Source organism: Lissotriton vulgaris, chromosome 2_1, assembly GCF_964263255.1.
Source record: "Lissotriton vulgaris chromosome 2_1, aLisVul1.2, whole genome shotgun sequence".
Lineage (NCBI taxonomy): Eukaryota > Metazoa > Chordata > Amphibia > Caudata > Salamandridae > Lissotriton > Lissotriton vulgaris.
In genome coordinates this window covers 2,065,217,463-2,065,239,050 of record NC_141687.1, presented here as the reverse complement: position 1 = coordinate 2,065,239,050, position 21,588 = coordinate 2,065,217,463, and the positions used below count along the sequence as shown (strand labels likewise).

General features: G+C 44.2%; 1 protein-coding gene across 2 annotated transcripts in view; it reads left to right on the top strand.

Moving 5' to 3' along the window:
• The window catches only part of GLDN (gliomedin), a 565,427-nt gene that overhangs the window by 278,204 nt on the left and 265,635 nt on the right, over positions 1-21,588 (top strand). Inside the window, exon 5 of one of the 2 annotated variants that reach the window (XM_086958290.1) lies at positions 6,818-6,973. The exons of the other annotated variant lie outside the window; for it this stretch is intronic. Within the exon in view, the coding sequence (XP_086814416.1) occupies positions 6,818-6,973 (156 nt within the window). The remainder of the gene's footprint in view (positions 1-6,817; positions 6,974-21,588) is intronic. 2 annotated transcript variants of the gene reach the window in all.

Sequence of the window (21,588 nt, the reverse complement as noted above, 5' to 3'; positions counted from 1 at the left end):
TTCACACCTACACTGAAGAGGCCATAGGAAGGATTCTCAATGCCCTGAAACCTTCCAATCACCTCATCGATCCACTTCCTGCTAACACTGTCAAAGACCTATCACCGCTGCTTCTTCTGGTACGGACCAAAATCATTAATGCTTCACTGCTTCAAGGATGCATTCCAAACTTCCTCAAAGTTGGACAGGTTTCACTCATCCTAAAGAAACCAACTGCCGACCCCACTGATCTTAACAACTACCGCCCTATTTCCAATATCCCAACCTTAGCCAAATTACTTGAAAAATGCGTACACCAACAACTGACCAAGCATATTGACCACTTTGACCTTCTTAACATTCACAAATCAGGCTTCAGAGCAGGTCACAGCACGGAATCAGCCATGACTCACATCATCGATGATGCGCTACAAATCCTGGACCAGAACGAATCTTGCCTACTCATTCTTCTAGACCTATTCTCAGCCTTTGATACGGTCAAACACGAGAATCTGATATATCTTCTCAAACTTAGGATGGTGCTTTCTGGAGTAGTATTAAATTAGTTTTCCTCCTTTCTTCATAACCGCACACAACAATTCAAGATCAACAACAACCTTTCCAAACCAGCCCCAGTAAGGTTGGGCGTTCCACAAGGGGCTTCACTATCCCAACACTTTTTAACCTGTTTATGGAGCCACTCACTGAAATGCTACAGGCATCCAACGTGCAATACCATATGTACGCTGACGATACTCAACTTTATCTTAAGATCAACACCTCAGAAGACATTAAACAGCTTAATCCCAAGCTCAAGAACACCCAAAATTGATTGGCAGAAAACCACCTCAAATTGAACTCTCTAAAGACCGAATTCCTCATTATCGCCCCACCTGCTAATCTCCCTTTTATGCAAGACCTAATCCAACATATCACTGCATTTAACGTTCAACCTACTATCGTTGACTCTGCAAAATCCCTGGGTATTACTCTGGACAGCAATCTCAAGATGCACAAACACATTAGCAACGCCACAAAGGGAGCAAACTTCCAGATTAACACGTTGAGGAAGCTAAAGCCCTTCCTGCCAGCCGACGGCTTCAAAACAGCGGTACAAGCGCTAGTTATCCCGCGGGTGGATTATGGAAGTGTCTCTCTATGCGGCCTCCCAAAAGTCATCACAGCTCCCCTGAGAGCCTCAATAAACACCGCAGCTAGACTCATCAGAGGCTCGAAAAGATGCTCTCACATCTCCCCTGATCTAGAATCCTTGAATTGGCTCCCGCTTGAAGCTAGAATTCATCTAAAAATAGCGTGCATGACACACAAGGCCTTACACCACAAGGCTCCCCTTTTCCTTGCCCAGAAATTAACAATCTCCGGCGGATCTAGATCCTCTAGGGGTGCCGACAACCTACTTCTAAAACCTCAAAGATTCAACAAAAAGAAAACAAATAACCAAACCTTTTCTGGAATGGCACCTAGGATTTGAAATTCTCTTCCCCCGGAAACCAGATTGAACTCGATGCTAAGCAAATCCGAAGAACAATATTTCCCGCATTGGGGGGCTATCCGTTCTCCCTGAGCACTATACCCTGTGATGGAACTTCAGGGACCGAGATACTCAAGTGAAGCTCTCTACTACTGGTCCTGATCTTGGTTTTTAATGTTATCCCATGTTTCCCTTCCCCACATTTTGTACTTTGCACTCATTCTATTGTCCCTTGCTCATGGTACCCCTCCTTTAGTACCTGGATAATTATGCAACTCTAAATACGGGAAAGCGCTCTGATATCCGCAAGGATCTTGTTTGCGCTCTATAAAACTTTCAAATAAAGGTACTACTAACTCAGTGCACCATAATTAATCGCCACATGGCCGTATTCAGGCAGAATTCCCCCCCCCAACCCCCCCCCCCCTCGGGCATATTAGAAATTACTGTTAGGGGCTATTTTTTTATGGTAAAATTAGAAGTCGCGCACCCAGCGCAGTGCTCAGTGCCGCCCCCTGGTGTGCACGTACTGGATGCACGACTCATAATCTGTAGGGTGCACGACTCCAGCGCCTTTGGTGCACAACTTCTACGCGTTTGGGAACCGGCATTGCTTTTCCACATGGGGAGCTACTATCATGCAGCTCCCCATGTGAAAAAGCAATCTAATTTAGATTTTGAAAGAGAGAACAGATTTCCTTGCTATGGGAGGGCAGGATGGACATCCCGGGACACTGCAGGAGCTGGCCCTCCCGCAATACATAAAGCCTCGGGGAGTGGTGGTCCCCGGGACTTTGGAGACCTTGCAGCCCCCCCACAACAATTGTTTTTGTAGCCCCGGGGGTTGACAGGGCCCTCGAGTGATCCAGGTGGTCGGGCCACGCAGTCCCCCTCCCACAGTACATAAAGCCCTGGGGGTGGTGGTCCCCGCTGCTTTGGGGACCTTGGACCCCTTCCCCCACCATGCTTTTTTTAGCCCGGGGGGGTGACGATCCCCGGGGCTGGGGGGCCCCTCTGGGCCCCCCATAAAATGTAATAATTTTGCCCCCGGTATTTAGCACCTCTGGAGGCTAATTATAAAAAGAGCTCTGTTTTATTTTATTTTAATTTTTTTACGGCAGTGTCTGCGCACCCTACACGCACCTGCCGGGTCTTTTTAAAAAAAAAATACTTTTGTGGGCCCTGGGGGTCCTTCTTGGACCCCCTAAGCAGGTCTAGAGGGTAAAAGTATTTCAACCCTGCCCCCTTTCTACGTTTTGAACAAATATTCCACTGACTTCTTCAGCCTCGCTTCTACCGAGGCATAAAATGGCTGCCAACAGTTCCTGGGTTCGAATGTTGACAACCACTTGACAGCCAATTAGCATTCAGCGCATTATCGGAAGAGTGTGCTTACCATACACTTACAGTCCGCTGATAGTCTGCAGATCCTCCGCGCCCATAGATATATAAATGCTTTTAACTGTCATTTTCTCAGGAACTACTGAACAGATTGACACCATTTAAGCAAAAGGTACAAGTTTGAACCAAGGACTACATCTTTGCCAAAAAAACAAAGGGAGTTGTCTTTTTAGTGGCTGTTGCAGGTGACCGCTTCTAGCACTCATCGACTTGTTGCTGCTCAGTAAGTACACTCCTTATCTTTAAAGACAGGCAAAGTCGTTCTGATGTGGAGCTTTTAGAGTGCAGCAGGTGCAGTGCTTCTGAGTGCAGTTCTCTGTTGTGCACTGCAAGTGTCTAGATAGCTCTCAAAATATAACATGCCAGCATTTGTCAAGCGCACAGCTACCTCCGGAGAGGTGTCCTGGCGCTGGGGGTCATCAGGAGGATTAAGCAAGCTATTGCCCAGAGTCACATGGTGCTGGGCTAACCTGCCACTGAAGCCGGGGATCGAACCCTGAACCCTGTGGTCCGGAGTCACGTACCCTGGCGGCTACACCACACCTCTTCCACAGTCCTTCTCCAGATGTTTCAGGCAGGGATCCGAGGTGCTCCTACAGATCTCCCATATTTATTCCCCATTCTGGGCTGGCAAGAGGGGTGGAAACCCCAACCAATGGGGTTCAAGTTGCCATATTCTGACATGACAAAGTGTTGCATATTTTAGTCCCAGAATGGACATTTTTCCAAAAATGAAAATGTAGAAAATCTCTCCTTGGGGTGCTGGTCTGGCTAACACAACCCACAGGTATTACTAACTTTTTCCTACACTCCCCTTACAGCCCCTCTCCTAATCTAATTAAAGAGGCTGCCATCAGGTTGGGGATCAAGGAAGTTAGAGCTGGTCTGGGTCCCGTGACATCTGTGTTCTACCTTGGAAGTTCAGTATATCTCCTCAGCCCCTTAATGTCCCTGGCTTCAACAGGACGCAAATCTCCTCTCAATTATTGGCTGTTTTGTCCATCCTCAGGCCTCTTCACACCTACTCAGGGAGTAGCTTGGCGCAGGCTATTAGAGGCTGGCCAATCAGAAGAGGCTGCTACAGGGCAATTTTAGGACATGTCAGAAAAATACGTTCTAAAATTACTTTCCTGCTACAGTTCTAATAGCCCCAACATTGACAAGTTGTTGGATTTATTGTAACTAATATTGTGATACTTTAAAATATGTTGCTAGCAAACTCCTGTCAAAAGTTAGACTTTAGTAAGTTTTAATAAAGCCTTCCCATGTTAGCCTATGGAGCCAGCCGCACCACAATGGGGAAAAATGGCTTTAGCTGGTTTTTCCTCATTTGGGCATGTAAAACACATTTTATAATGTCCCTGATTTTTATAACAAGGCACCCTAACCATGTGGAACCTAAGGCAACCTTAGGTGTGACATATATGTAATAAACAGGAATGTTTTGACATTGGAAGTACTTTTGATTCCAAAGTTGAATTTGGACACAGTTTTATTTTAAAAACAGCCTGCAAGGCACGGCTGGCTTTAAGATGACACCAGACACCACAGCAATGCACCCTTAAGGGCATTAAATCCATTGTGGTCTCTAAACCTACATGCTCTACCATAAATTAGGGACTTACAGGTAGATTGTCTTAGCCAATTGTAATTACACCAATTACCATATACGTTTTAAGGACAGAGCACTGGCTCTGGATATGGTGAGCAGAGCCCAGTGCACATTCAGAGTCAGTAACCACCAGTATCAGTCTAAAAATGGGAGTGATCAGTGTAAAAAATAAAAACTGCGATTTTCCTACAATTAGGAAATAACATTGAAACAGTGTTTCTCACATTTTCCTAACAGGATAGGGAATCAAGATTTCAATCACATCTAGCTTTTGGGTTTGATTTCACTATGAGAGCGCACTAACCCCAATATGTAGTAGGCATTTTTTAATATATATTAGCACCCTGCTCTGGGGGTTACAAGGCACTCTTTAGAAGTAACTTATGATTATATAAAAAAGGTTTTCCTACAAGGCAAAGGCACCATGTGTCACAGCAGTGCATGTAAATTGTAGCCAGCTAGCAAGTGTAACAAAGTATATCTCTGGGGGTCGAGGCGGCTGCAAACAGTGTGAAGAATAATGGCATGAATGAGAGTGCAGCAAACTTAGTTTTATTTTTCAGAAACAAACTCCAAAGTTTTGAAAAACCAAGAAACTAATGACTCCCACACACGGATAGTCTTTATTTGTTATGTTCTTTCACTACCTGCATCAAATAAGGACATCAGACCACCTGCTCTAAAAAGGTCGGGGGGTTTGATGCCATTACTCTACTATACTTTGTTGGATGTCCAGAAAAAGTTTTACAATGGCGAAGCCACCAAGGTACAGCCGCTGTGAAAGAAATTGCCCACTGACTCAAAATAGAGCGCTGGATTGGGCATGTGGAGGACACTGTACTTTGCCATATTTTTGACGGAGTACCATGTATGCCTACTACATTAGGACTTAATCTTCAGAATTTTGCTTACAAAATCACCTTTGAGGTACAAATACCTATTCAACCTTTGGTCGCTGTCTGCCTGAGAAAACGCTTCATTCTCCATCCATGTTCAATCAGTGCCTTCTTTGAAATGTTAACTGTAGGTAACACTGCATCACTCTTTACATGGCCAACTCATTTTTGGCCTTTTTGCTTTATAGATTTGTAGAATGGCAATGCAGTGGTTTCATTTATTTAATACCAAGATATGACTAACCTAGACGTTTTCCTATGCTAGTTAAAGTTAGTTAGCCTGTACAAAATGCTTATACAATCTACAATATATCAGCTGCTCAGCAGGAATGGGATGGCTGAGTAAAACAGCTGAAATGTATTTAACTGGCATTAGATAGTGATCTACCTGGCTGATTTAAAAGGGGTATTGTGTGTGCATAAACATATCCAAGAATGCTACAATAGTGCAACAGAGTATACTACTTGAAAGGCATCAACTAAAGGATCAGATGACAAATTAAGGGTTCAGCACAGCAGGGACAAAGCAAGGGTGAAAGATCATGAGAAATGTCCCATTCTGAAATGTACATGAGCAAGAACGAAATACCTATTCCATCCAACGTAAAGCAACACAGTACTCCTTTGCTAATCAGTATATCACAAATCCAAGTGCACATGAGCATAATATACTTGAATCATCCATCCTGAGAAGTAGCCTCAGGCAGGTATCTGCCAGCTTGCCCAGATGATTTGCAATATGAGTTGATTCAGATTGATTCGGATGACCCTTAATCAGGCCAATAATTCAATTTTGGGTACAAACTCCCATTTGCACCCAAACAGAGTTTGCATCTCAAATTGCTAGTGTTTTGCTAGCTTGATTTGTAGCAGATCCAATCTGATGCAATCTGTGGCAGCAAACAGTGCACATGCTCTCCCGTGAATGGATAATTACATTCACTATTGGTATATCATTGTCTATGGTGTCAAACTCGTAATTGGGACTTAAGTGCCCTTCTGCTAATTTACACATTGCTACACTTTCATATATGATTAGGTGTGCATTTTGTGTCTACGAAATTCAGGTCAATTGTGATAGAGATATCAGAATTTCTGGAATGGATCAATGAATATTATACTATAGCACCTAACAATATCCTTTATTTTCTTTCTAAATCAAGATTTTCACAGTTTCAAGTACAATTTTGTAATTTTTAATCTGGATGTTGATCCTCATTTTGGAATGGATTGCAATTAATCCTGTAATCTGATATTTTAGAGACGATGTGGGTAAAGTAAAACCTATTTCAGGCTTACCGCAGTATTCTGAGGTTTCAATTGCATTAGGTAAAATGGCACACAGTTGTAGAGCTAAATAAATCATTTAAAAATGTGTACATACACTATGTTATTCATGAACAGAAGGTATTTAAACACGATGCCATTAAATTCTAGGTGAACCTGGGTCAAAAGGTGATATGGGGCCAAAAGGAGAGAAAGGAGATCCTGGTGATGTGGGCCCTGCTGGAACCGAAGGAGAACAAGGTGAAAAAGGCGAGCGTGGAGAAAAGGGTGACAAAGGTGATGGACACAATGAAGTCATACTAGAAGGTAAGAAGCGCACTAACTTCTTTGTAGATTCAATCACTTTTGATATTTTAAGTGTCATCAGTAATTGTTACTCATATGTTTGTGTTTTTATGTAGGCTCTTTTTATAGTACAGTGATAGGATCGATCGATAGAAATTTATAACGCGCATGGAAGCCCCACTGGGCGTCCTGGGGCCTTATTACAGAAATTGTCCTGGGGCGCAACAGGCATATTTGTCCGCTTTGCTCGCCCACGGGGCACGTTGGCATTACACAAGGGGCTGCAAATGCTTGTGTATGCCTTTATTTAATAATGAAAGCGCTGGCGCCCTAATAGAGCCAGCACTTTCTCAGGAGAGCATTCCCTCATTTCCATGGGCAAAGAAGCTGTCAGGAGGCACCCTGACATTGCGCCACATAAAAGGTAATACACTGTCGGTGCACTCCCTGATGGCATCCCTCTGAGGGAGAGTGGGGGTCCTATGGACCCCCCCCCCCCAGATCTCCTTGAAAGCAAGTGCAGTCACTCACTGCATCCACATGCAAGGGGATCTCAAAGCCCACTTTAAAGTGCAAGCGGTTTTCCACCTGCAAAGAGAAACACAGAGCAGCTTATAAACAGCTGGTCTGTATTTATCTTGAATGCATTGCCCTGGGGCAGCAAAAGTTTGCTGCTGTCCTGAGGGCAGTGCATTCTACACGATAGGGCACACTTTTCCTGTTTGCACCCGACACATCTGCTTAAATGTGCGCCATGCTGCAAACAGGAAAAGTGCACCCTATATGTAATAGAGCCCCTGGTACACTTAAACCTACCTAGAGTTTTTTTTATTTCAGACCACCTATTTCTAGGTCCTCTACTGTGAGTGAGTCTCAATAATGGAATCTCTCTGACAGTAAGCTTCTGTAAAATGACTTTCAGTGCTAACCGCCAGCAGTCACCTTTCAAAATAAAGTCCACTACTACACAGCTGAACTAAAAGCAGGGCTTAATTTGAGCCGGAGCTTCCCGGTGCTCAGCACCGGCACTTAATTATGGGGGCCGGGTCTATCACGCGGCATTAAGTGCACCTGTGCTCCTGCCTTAGAATTTTATTTTTGAAGTCGTGACTCGTGCGTGTGTGTCACTGATGAGTGTGGATGTGCTAGACTCACTGCTCACTGTCACTGATCAGGTCCGGTCGTCGATAATGCATGCAGTGTACTACTTACTGCTGTCGGTGTGGTGACGTCACGTGCGCGTGCCTGCTCCCATTTCCGACCTACTCTCTCAAGGCAAGAGTTCCCGGCCCGGCCGCGGCGCAGATCAGGGCCCCCAGTGGGCGGGACACTGTTTGTGTCATGTTGCAGGGGCCAGGCCAGGCACTGGGCAGGGCTTTGCTGCGGGGGTTGGGCAGTGGGTTATGGCTATGCGCGCCAGAGGAAGCGACGCGTGCGCAGATTGCATGCATTTGAATGCATGTGACGCGCATTTTCTCTGCCCGCCCCAGCATACCCGCACCTCTCCCCTCGCCCTGGCCTCGCCGAGTATCTAGGAGATTCTGCCGGCCGAGCCGGCCTTTCAAAGTTGCTGGAGGAGTTGGGACTTGGGAGCGCTCAGCAGGTGAGGGCGAGGCAGGGGCCAGGGCGTTAGTGAATAATTTACTGGTGTCAGTCATGTATTTAAAATCATCATGATTCTGATTGGTCCACCAGCAGCGCTGCGGCCTGGACAAGAGGGGTAGGCCGTCTCCGGCGGCCGAAATTATCATCATGAGCCGCACTGGCTGGCAGGCAGGTGAGGCGAGGGCGAGGCAGGGCACTGCCGTGAATTATAGATTAGGCTGAGCATGGCGAAATAAATGTGATTTGTGGGCAGAGGGGAATGCCTGACTGAGCATCTGCTTTCCTACTACATTCCCAGAATATGATTAGGGCAGATTAAGGGGCAGGCTGCTTTAACGGTGGATTTACTGCCAAATACTTAAACATCGCGGAAAGCAAAAAGCAAATTACACTGTGCAACATATGTGTAATGCACAATGGAGGAGCTCGCTCGTGTTGGCAGCCGGGCCGTCGTCACTGGCAGTGGTGCATTGTAGCAAGCAATTTATAATGCTTAAAGAAGCAAGTGCTTGCTTTTAATCTCGGAAACTGTACGAAATGAGAGGTCAAGAAATTCAAGGTGAACTCCATTCATGCGACGAGCGCTGTTTCTTCCTTTCGCATTTACTCAGTTCCTGTTCTTTGTTTCCCACATCATGAGGGCAGGGCAGGCAGGGCCTGGGGGCGGCGGGGGCCGCAGGCGCAGGATTACGTTTTTTTAAAATTATCATTGTGATTGGTTATCTTAGTTTTACTTTTATCTATCATTATTATCACGTGACATGATGATTCGGGCCTGGGATAGGCGGCGTAGGCCGGCAGACATATCATGAATTCAATTAAGTAATAAATCTGCGCAGCAGCGCAGGTGAGGCCTACAGATTTACTTTTTAATGTTCATCATGGTCACGTCACTGCTTAAATGTTCAAATGCCCTAGTTTGATCATCACCATGTCAGGACACGATCATGTTTTGTTGCCAGCACTCTGTGACTGCACTGGCTATTTTTTGCGCAGTTGCGGGCCGGACTGCCTGGGCTGGAATCAGTACTACAGGATGCAGCCAGGCCCAGCCAGGGCAGGATTCAGTTTCGTTTTCAGGCCAGGCCGGGCAGGCACGCTTATAAAATCTGTCAGTGGGGGTTGGGGCTGTACCAGGCAAGCAGCGTCACGTGCACAAATGTTCTAATCTTACACAATCATTACATAGCTGCCAAGGTTTTAGATTGCTGTGTGACATTTTCAGTATTACAGCAAATATGAGTGACATTTCAACGACCATGAGTGACACTCGCACAAGCAAAATAAAGCATCGCAGAAGAGGGAAACATGATATAAATACCAGAATTTACATGCATTTAAGCAACTAGAAAAATATTTTAAAACTGCCGCAGATCATCTGAAATTGAAGGGCACTTCCCTTATAACCTTATAGCACTGTTAAGGTGGGCGGGACGGCCAAGTTCTGCTAGAAATATATCGCTGTATTGACCGGCACCGGGCACTATAATTGCATGCAGTAGGACCGAACCAAGATAATTCCTTGGTCGAAATAGCACACTGAAGCAGGCTCCTAGCTTGTAGAGCGCTATATTTACATACCAAATAGAAACACACAAATGTGGGAAAGCATGCTGCTGTCTTTTTCATCTATTTCAAATCACACGCATCTGTTACTTGCCAAAGGATAATTGTGCTAAACCATTACCAAAAACAGAAGATCGGTAACTTTGGATAGTACACTCAAAAGCGCACTTTCACTGACAATGAGTTAATAAATCATGCTGGTGGTATTTTCCTATAGAGATAATGCCGGGATAAATGGCGGGTTCTAGCTTTGAGAAGTGATTTGACCACAGACAAAATCGCCTGACGAAAGAAAAACTGAGTTTTAGAGGCACATGGAATCTCGAACTGTCTGGTACAGTTGAGCTTTATAAATACATTGATACCATTCATCAATCTTTCTACTAGACCCAGCCTGCCTTTTTTTTACCCAATGACACTCTGCACGCTGGTGCTTGTGGTTCCCTTCTCCTCCCATTATGAATAAGAAGCTGCATAACTTGTTTGTCGCTAGCCTGGTGCCGGTGCCGTCATGCACTGAGAGCTCAAAGTAAGGAAACACAATGAAGGCGGAAGTGAGGAAGCTGTAGGTGCTCCCCTAACTAATTACTATTGTAGTCCTAATGTTTAGGATATGTTAAATGTATTCAGTGTCATTGTTGTGCGTTGTTCCACAATACTGTAGTTCATATTTTTTTAATTGCCCATTTTTTCTAATCTACACAAATACATTTGAACAAAATATTTTTTGCCAATCAGATCGTTAACACTGTTAGAGCGATTGTTTTTTTGTAATGGCCTAATGCTTTGAGAATGGAACTTAGATAATAATTCTGACGTTACAAAATGAATCGTTTCATTGCTGTCAATCGTAGCAGTCGTTTTCACCCACATCAGTGGTGCACATTTATTAACATTGGAAGGTGGAACGTCTAAGGTGTGTGCATCAGTAGGTGTTCTCTTATTGTTGCCTTTAATTTAAGCATACGTGTGCTCATTGTTCCTGTGTGTTTTTGCTCCCTTACATAACTTGTACAGTGTTCCTTGTACTCGGACTGTCACCCCTTTTGTTTTTTGCCTGTGTGGTTTGTGGTGTTTGCTTTATAGCGCTCAAACGATCCTCATTTTAAGACCCTTGTCTTCATCAAAGCATAATCTTTAAACAGTACTTCTTTTGTAGAAATAAATGAATACACCCTAGGGCCATATCACTCAGTGTTGCCATTCCTCATAGCTTGCCCTTAACTGATACCCTGAACCCCGGTGCCTCTGGCTCCCTTTGACTCCACCGTCCCCTCTGCCCAGAACCTCTGGCTGGGAGCCGCCTCCCATCTATCCCGGGTCACCATAGCGGTTCGTCTTTAAATGTCCCGTTATTCTGTGCTGGGGTTTGGCCATTTGTTTAAACTCACTCCTGATAGACATAAAGCGACCCCCTGACATAAAGTGACCGGATGACCCACTGGCACCTTATATCCTTGCTAATTTTCTAACTATTTTGAGCACAGCCTGCAGCACTTCTGGAATAGTGTCACACTCTCAAATTTGCTTGAAAATACACCCGTTGCCTACTCTTTTTTCAAAATTTTCTTGGAGAACCCCCCTTAGGGAGGTTCAGCCTCGCTCGCTCCGCTCGCCACAGTAAAGTACGGCAATTGTTTTACCCCTCACCACCAGTTTTAAATGTCACCAGCCGCAACTGACTATACTGAATAATCCCCATACCCCTTCGGCCGCTGGAAGTGACTGTGACTGACTCATTCAAGTGTATTGCATGATTTTTTTCAGTTTATTTGTTCAGAGTGTTTTCACAACATTTTGGTTTATTTTGCCACATAAGCTATGTAAAAAATGTTCCTTTGAACTCATAGACTCTGTTAAAAATGGCATACCCTATCCCAGTATTGTCAAACAGCACATACGGCACTAAAATTGTCCATTTTCAATGCATTAGTGATTTTAGCTAATTTATTCTAAAATTGTGCTTTAAATGCACTTTTGATTTAATCTTTTTAAAAATGTTCATAGGGCAAGGAATTGGGGAACCTCCTATCAAAACCTTACTATGAGGAAGGCTCCCTTGCAGAAATTCAGATCAGGTATATATTACTTCTGACGTTTAGCAGTGCCAGTTGAGGATGTAGGTGGAGCTAATATAGTGGGTGGAGCCAGTTGAAAGTGGGTGGAGCCAGAGAAAAGTGGGCGTGGCCTCCAACAAACATTTGAGCACCTGCACTTCATATTTTACAAATTAAGCACTGACTAAAAGCCTCTTTGCTGCTTGACACAAATGGACACTAGTGCACATATGTGCAGCGTGAATGAGTGGAACAGCTGTTTAACACAGCCCGGTATCTACACACATTTATCCTGTCGTAAATGAAACCTTGGATACATTGCTTATGGTCTGTGTAGGTCTTTTAATTTAATTGAAAATTCAAAAAGAAATATCCCCATTTCTCTTTTAACTTTAGTGTGAGTCCATAGTAGGCCTGGGCAGAGGTCGAGGAGTTCCATGTAAAACTTCGCCACTCTATGCAGGGCTCCGCAAGTGGCAGAGTGCGTTTGGTCACGTCGTTCGCATTGACTTTCAGCATCAGGCACTACTTCTTTACTGGTGCTCAAGTACATTTTCTACTCCACTGTCAGCTTTCTCAACGCGAACAGAATGTTTCTCAACGTGAGCGGTCGTAACTATCGGCGACCATCCGCATTGAGAAATGTCGCCGGGAGGGTAGGGAAAAACTGCGCTATGCCGAGCTGAGATTTTGGGACTATGTGTGGTCCAAGTGTGCCGCCCAAGCCTCGTCTATAGTCCATTGCGGTGGGTCTGTAATGCTTCATACTAAGTCTGTAGTGCTTTACTGTATTCATTCTGTGAGTGAAAATTGCACCAACATTTTAACTGTGCATTGGCTCGACATAGAGGAAAGATAAAAGTCTCCACTATTCATTTGGTCATATTTCCACTTTTTCATGTACATTGGGTTCTCCATTGAGTCCCTGAGTCAGCACACAATGTGGTTTAGGCTTTTGATTGCCTTGCTGGGCCAAGTACATTACTCTAGTGACCAGCAGATAGATCGAAGGCTCCCCCAAACAATAGACCCATTTTCAAAGGGTTAGCCTTCTCCTGGAAGAAGACTAGGCTGGGGGAGGAATCTGCATGGGGCAATTACCTCACACTTATTTCTTACAGATACAAAGGGGGCTGCCAACCACAGCAAGGGCTCCCGTTAGATGTTTTTGAGGGAAGGTACTGGTTTGAAGTGTATGTTAGGGGTAGAGGTAAAGGCTGTAAGAGACCTATGACTGCTAACTTAGGGAATCCAAGGATGCTGTGCAAGGGGGAGGGGTTGGATTCAGGTGTGGAGCGATGATATTGCATCTTTGGATTGGCCAGAGACATCAACCTTCTATAATTTTCTAACTCCATTTTTAAACCTGTACAAAAGGAGAACTACAGAGGAAGAAGGATGAACCAGCTTGCTTATGAGCCCCTGCCTGGAGTGGGCAACAGGTCTGTACTTCGTCAGAATCTGTTGGACTTTGGTCTTCAGAGCCAGTGGTACTGAGCACTCTCTTTGGGGAACAGTAGAGGGTGGACTTGCTGAAGACATTAAAGATGTGGGTTCCCTTGTATGCCTATGCTATGGTGTGGTCCAGTGGTGGGTGTCACTGGAGGGGTACCCCTGACTCCTGCTAAACACAAATGTGCCCTACAGGTGGCTATGAGGTTGTACAGCCTGTGGAGTGCAGGCAGGCAGTTTAACCTGCCTCAAGGACAACATGGTACTGCTGGAGGAAGACACCAAGTGAAGGAGATTGCTAGGACCTCACACATCAGAGCTCCTAGCACAGCTACTCGCTGCTACAATGAAGCAGCTAGGCTCTGGGCCTGTAAAAGAGCCTTGACGAGGAAAGCAGACTACAAAGAGGCAAAGGAGGAAGAGGAGGAGGAGGAGAGCAGGTACCTGAGCTAAACCTCACTGAAAATGATCAAGTTAAAAAAAAACTCCAAGACCATCCAATAATCCAGAGGCCAGGAGAACCTGTTTCAGCCCTCCTGGTGGCAAGAGATGTATCACTTAGACAAAAATAAAAAATCTCATTCAATTTGGATGGTAGGGCTGGTGAAATCCGCCTTTGCGTAGCATTTGTAATTGCTTGCGGAGATGCCCTGAGGCAAGTTGGCATCTCCACACATCATCTGCTCCAAGGCGAGACCTGTGACTCACCCCAAGGGGTAATCCATGCTCGATGAGAATAAATATCAGGTGGCAAATTTACTGAGGCTTTTTTGCGCCAGTGCTAGGGTGATGCATGGTGACACAAAGTGGCATGCTGTCTACTATTCAATAGAAATGATGTTTTGCACTGTAAAGATGGCAAACTCACAGTGGCAAAACCCCTTCATGTCTCATTACATCAAGGGGGCATTACTGGGGCAGATTAGCAAACACACACTCATAGGTTTTGATACAAAGTTTAATTCACTAATATAGCCAGATCAGGCATTTAATCAGAAACTAATGCATACGTAAAGTACACTCAATTAAGGGTAAACGTGTTCATTTCCCTAAAACCATTAATGCATCGTATGAGTGCTGCAGTGCACAGCAGACATGCAATGCAGCCAAAGCAGACCAGTCCTAATTAATATGTTTCAGTGCTCTATTTCCCCCTTTGGGCAGTGCAGCACAGATAATGTGGATGTTGGGCTGCAAAAAAAGGTATAAAACATAGGCCCACGACCTACTGATTATTTTGCAGCCATGGTAAAGATACAATAAAGATATGCACAATGCATCACTGAAGAGTTATAAATGTTGATCTGAACTGTTGACTCTATTTTAAGCCTTTAATCTGATGACACCCTGATAAAATCCATAGTACAGCTTTAAACAGGAATTTCGACCTGGCAAAATATAAATTTTGCTTGATTGATTAATACACCCCTAGGTTGAGTTAAACGCATATGCGGTATGGTGTTTTTGAGGGTTAGGGCTTTCAGGTGCCTTCAGTACAGAGGGTTGCGGATACATTTAGGCTCTGATTACAAGTTGAAGGCCGAAGGCGCGCCAAAGGCGGGCCCGTCTGCGCCCGTCCGCGCCAGACACGGGCCTAGGGCCACCCCCCCTGGCCAGAATCTCCGCGCAAGCTACACATCTTATTCACGCTCTGCGCTGACAGATCTCCGCCCTCAAGCTAAAGAAAAATGCATAAGGTATGGCCCCGACTCTATATCATCAATAACTGTGTTGGATTGTAAACACTGTCAAGTGTCCATTCCCCTATTAAATAAGAGCAAGCAGTGAAAACCTCAACCAAGCAAATCAAGTGTTTACTATTGCCCTCATCAATGTGCGGTCATTAGCCAAACACAGACAAGAGGTAGCCGATGTAATCATCGACAGGAACATAGATATAATGTTCCTGACGGAAACTTGGCTGGATAAAGCATCCGACCCTGACCTAGTAATAGCTGTTCCACAAGGTTTCAAGTCATACAGACTAGACAGAATTGGTAAAAGAGGCGGGGGGATTGCTATAATCGCCCGCGACTCTTTTAAAATTCGAACCACTGCCATTCCCTCAACAGCATATGAAGCGCTCCAATTTGATATCCACCTCTCCCCGTCACATAATTTTAAAGGTGTATTACTATACAGAAGACCAGAGTCGCGGTCGGAATTTCTTACAGAAATACTCACTATCCTAGAAACCACAGCCACTGATAAATCTGTGACTCTGTTAGGTGATTTCAACTTTCACTTGGAATGTAATGAAGACAAGGATACTACTTCTTTGCTATCCGAAATGGAGGTTTTTGGACTATCCCAGTTGGTGAAAGGACCTACTCATAATGCAGGCCATACCTTAGATGGTATTTTCACCAACTTTGAAAATATTTCAGTGACTGAAGTCCTACCAATGACTTGGTCCGACCACTATATGGTACTGGCCACAATACAAACTAATAAAACATCTGTCGCCACTTTACTCCCCCCCAAACCAGAAGCGTTCAAGGTCTGGAAAGACATTAATATCCCCAATTTTAGGGAGGCGTTACAGAATTCCATACCTAAATGGGCTACAGATCCAGACACCGCTACTGAACAATATCACACGTGGGTAGGCCAGACAGCTAATAAACTGGTACCTGAAAAAAGAATGTCAAGGAACAGAAGCTCCCCCTCAGCACCATGGTACACCGAGGAGCTTAAAAAATTAAAACAGCAATGTAGAAATAAAGAGAGAATCTGGAGGAAAAAGTATGAAAGTGAAGATAGAACAGTATACAAGGAATTGTTAACCCAATATAAACGCCTAATCACAGAGACAAAAAAGAAGTTTTATACTGAACAAATTGAAAGCGCCAAAAACTCAACTAAAACGCTCTTTGAAATAACTAAACATCTTGCGGGATGCGCCCCAGACCTTAGCCCTCCCTGCTCCCAAGATTTCTGTGACTCTTTGGCATCCTTCTTCTTCACCAAAGTGAATGACATATTTTCAGCTTTTAATCTAGATGACACCCAACTCCATGGAAAGATAGACACTTCTTCTTCAGGTAATAACTTATCCGGTTTTAAAGAGGTTACGGAAGTTCAAATTCGGGACATTATAAAAACAATTAGATCTGGATCAGCTCTGGATCCCTGTCCTCTGAAAACCTTCGTGTAATAATGGATACTCTTATCCCTGTTATTACCCAAATAATCAACCTCATGTTCCGTACAGGCAGCTTCCCAAACCAATTAAAAAAAACCCTAATTAAACCCCTCCTGAAAAAACCCGGCTTGGACAAAGCAGAACTTAAAAACTACAGGCCCATAGCAAATTTACCCTTCCTGGCTAAAATAGCTGAAAAAGCCATGAATAATCAACTCACGGAATTCATCGAGCAACACCATCTGCTCGACGAAACACAATTTGGATTCCGCAAATTTCATGGCACGGAAACAGCGCTCATTAAAGCAGCGGATGACATCCGATTAATCAGAGACCAAGGGGGCACAGCACTATTGGTGCTCTTAGATTTATCGGCCGCTTTTGACACGGTTGACCATAAGATCCTGGTCAACCGTGTCGAAAAGATGGGCGTGCAAGGCCTGGCAAAAGATCTGCTGGCATCTTTTTTAGCAGAGAGAACCCAGGCAGTCATACTGGGCCAGTTTGAATCCGCTGAGCTATCACTGCCATGTGGGGTACCTCAAGGTTCATCCCTGAGTCCGACACTATTTAATATATACGTGTCGGACCTTGCCAACACCATCAAAGCGCACGGGATGAACCTTACCTCATATGCGGATGATACACAGCTGATACTGGCTGTCAGAAATGATGGGGAAACAGTGGCGGAAAATTTCAAGACAGGAATGCTGGCCATTGGAAAATGGATGTCAGCAAACTGTCTGAAATTAAATTCCGACAAAACTGAGGTGGTCACTTTTGGCCACCTCAGCCCTAGCTGGTCCCCAACCTGGTGGCCATCATCTTTTGGAGTAGCGCCCAAACCAGTCACGAAAGTGAGAAATTTAGGAGTCATATTTGATGACAACCTTAATTTCATGGCCCACGCCAATCAGACAGCCTCCACGGCTTTTTACAAGCTACGTCTGGTGAGGAAGATTCTCCCTTTTCTCCCAACAAATGTGGGAAAGACACTGATTAGCGCTTTGGTCCTATCAGCACTGGACTACTGCAATGGACTGTTTGCAAACGCCCAAGTTAGGATAATTAAGAAAATGCAAACAGTCCAAAATGCAGCAGCCAGACTTCTCCTTAAAATCCCTAAATTCAAACCTATAGCAGAGTCATTGAGGAGTCTTCACTGGCTTCCGGTCAGGAACCGAATTAAATTCAAGACTTTATGTCTCGTCTATAAGGCACTTCACCGTCAAGCGCCGCAATTCCTGTGTGATCACCTGGTTCCATATACCCCCTCTCGAACGCTACGATCTGCAGGACAGAATGACCTAGTAGTGCCACGGACTAGGCTGGTCAACTGGGGAGACAGACGTTTCCTAGTTGCCGCCCCAAGATTGTGGAATACTCTTCCACAACCGATAAGATCAAGTCCAAACCTAATGTGTTTTAGGAAGAAATTGAAAACCTGGCTTTTCAACCTCTGAAAACTTTTTCCAAGCTCCTATAGGAGGGTAACACAGTATAGCGCCGAGACGCCTGCGGGTAATTGTTCGCGCTCAACAAATGCTAATAATAAATAAATAAATAAATAAATAAATTAGAGCTGAAGTCCGATAGAATATTCTGTCCTTCTGATCACAAATGACCCAGCATACCCACACCTGTTTTTCAGCATGCAGGAATACTGGACTCAATTTTACCAGCCCAGTTAAAGAAGTATAATCCATTGATATCTGCTCAACTAGAACAACATTTTTGCCATCACTGTTTTGACATAATCTTTGTTAAGCTTCTGCAAGTTATTAATGATGAGATAAAAAATGTCACATCAAATTTAATGGTGGCCAATCTTATTTCAGTGGTACTACAGTAAAATGGAATTTTCTCTAGTCTTTGGTAAGGCCAAAGTTTGGTCACTCCTCTTCATAGAGATAATGTTTAAACCATACCAATTCAAAGTGGTGCTATTATTCTCTTTGGTGTATTTATTCTTTAACCCCTTAAGCGCTGCCGTCGGGCAACGGTCGTCGCGTGCACTACCTTGGTAGTGAACGCACGTCCGTTGGCCGACGCGGCCCCACCCGTTATTCGAACGTTCAGCACTGGGCGCTGAACGTTCGACGCTCTAAACGGGTTAAAGTTAAAAGAAAACACAATACTGAAGACTTACTACAAGACCGTTTTGCTAAATGGGTCAATTGTGCCATCCTTTTCAACTGCTGTGGCACCTTTTTATGTACCAAAGAAAGATAAATATCATTGACCATGAATACATCATAGAGGTTTAAATCAGATTACATCCAAGACTCAATATCCTCAATCTCAAATGAAGGGATTCTTGTAGTGGATTCAAGAAGCATGAGCCTTCACTAAACTGAATTTGTAAGGTAGTTATGATCTATTATATATAGGGGAAATAGTTGAGTTGAAAACTGCCTTCCAAACTCCATTTGGGCATTTTGAGTCTTGTGAAGTGCCAGTTGGGTTTACTGTGCCCCTACCATTTTTCCATGTTTTATGTTTTCAATATCTTATGATGTTTTGAATCAGTCTGTATTGCTCTATTTATTGATATCCTGTGTTTTTTAAGGCTCTTGTTTAACATCAAGAACAGTTTGGTCCTTGAAAGAGAACTTTTAGCCATTAAGATAGATTTTGTTGATTAGAAACATAAACCATCACTTCAGCCATTGATATCCAGTTTACTTATTCCTTTCCATTGTCATGATGTACTTCTGACAAACTTTCATGTCTTTAACCCCTTCCGCGCTGATGACGAGCTCAGCTCGTCATGAGGCTTACGTGTGCTCATGACGAGCTGAGCTCATAATGTAACGCGGTATTTACAAAACCGCCGCGGGAAAAGCCGCCGCAGCGATGCGGTTAAAATCAGACATGTCTCACTTTTTGATACTGTTTTTTCTTATTTTTTTTCAATTAGTAATTGTATGTAGTGCACATGTTAATTCCTTAATTAGTACAGTAGTGTAGAAATCCATCATTAGGATTTTGTCTTTTACTCATTCTAAAAAAAAATCATGAATTCCAAACATTTACAACTTTTATTTTTACTTAAAGTTCATGCATGACTCAAGCCATTAATTGTTGTGCCACTGAGGATATTGACTGTTTTATTTTAGTTTCTTCTATTCAGCTAATTTAGTTTAGACTCAAGGAGTGGTATTGTCCATGCAAATAAGTAGGTTACTCCTCGTTTATTGTTTTTTTATGTTGTTTGAAAGATGGTTGTTAGGTTCTTAAGAGGGTTTAGAATTTCATAATCAACCTTGTAAAATCAAGGAGACAAAGATAGTAGTAATCAACGTTGCCCATGTTCTTCAGCCCCACCCTCTTTCCTCTTGGTGGAGCATTCTAGCTGCCACTGGAGGGCACACCCCTTATGCAATGGAGTGGTGCCTTATTTAAATGACGTCCATGTTCTTCAAGGCATAATTGAAAACCTCAGTTTGGGTAGTTTATTGGCTGATCTGATGATGTTGGGTGTTGAAGTGGAGCTTTGCATTGGTGGTCGACGCCAGGAGAAGGTCAGGTATTGTGATCTGTCACTATTGGGCACAAAGAGTCGGTTGCCGCTGGAGCTTCGGATTGGTGGTCGATGCATATTTTTGTCATTGGAGCTGATCAAAGAGTAGGCTATCACTGGAGATTTGAGTCGGCGGACCTCACAGATGGTCATTAGGTGGTGCAAATAGTGTGATCACAGTAGCCTTACGACCCCAAAAACCTCTGGATTTTGCCTGGTAGGTTGTAAGTTAGGAACACGACAAACTGCTCTCTGATGCCGCCCAAGGGTTCAGGACCTGCTGGAGCACCTCTTTGGTATCAGGATCCACTCCAGCAGCAGCCAGCAGAAAGACTCAGGCAGGTCTAGTTGGAGCTGGTCAGCTGGGCAGTTGCAGGAGAGGCATATGAAAGCTTGTTGTGTCCCTGTAACTGAAACAGGAGGCCAGCCAACTGACCCTTGGAGTCCTAACTGGGGAGCCTGGGAACAAGGCAATCAGGTCTAGTCGTTCTTCTTCAGCCAGCAGGGCAGTTCTTCCTCTGACTCCTCAACAGGTCCAGAAGTGTTCTGATGAGAAGTTTTGAAGATGGCACTTTTATCCCTAGTACCATCAGTGTTTGGGTCGGACACTTTGTCTGACCTAACTCATTCCCTGAGTGGGTTTGGTCTAAACTGTCTATTGTAACAAAGGGCAGGCAGGCAGGCCTAGGTGTGAACTGCATTTGTTAATGGAAGGCCAGGCAGCCTGTGGAGGTCAGAAAGGGAGTGGCCTAAAGTCCGGGGGCTACCCTTTGATGCTCAGGAGGGGCTGAGTACAAGTTCCCAGGATATCCTGCTCAGGAGAGGAACACCATTCCATAAAGCCAAGGTCCTTTTATTTCCATATCTGGAAGGAATACACACATGGGGCTCCCTCCATCGTTGGTTCCAAAATCTCTTCCATTCCCACCCACCCAAATCCCGCCACCCAGGTATAACAACAGAACTCTAGACTAAGGAGAACTATAAATGATATAAGATTTAGTCATTTAACAATATCAGCTTCTCAGTATTGCTCATTAAACCACTTATGGCAATGGCCATAGACGTAAGACGAACATGGCGCTTGGGGTTCACGAAAAAGCCGATTGATCGAACACAAACACGCAGCCCTGTTTTCATTTTCCTGAATCTATCATTTGGTATGCCACGTCATGTTACAGCACGTTCTGTACGTGTAATCACATGCTTCAGGTACCCAATCAGGATACTCCAATCGCAAGAAGACAACTGTTTAAAAAAAATTTAAATGAGGAACTCAGTTTGATCA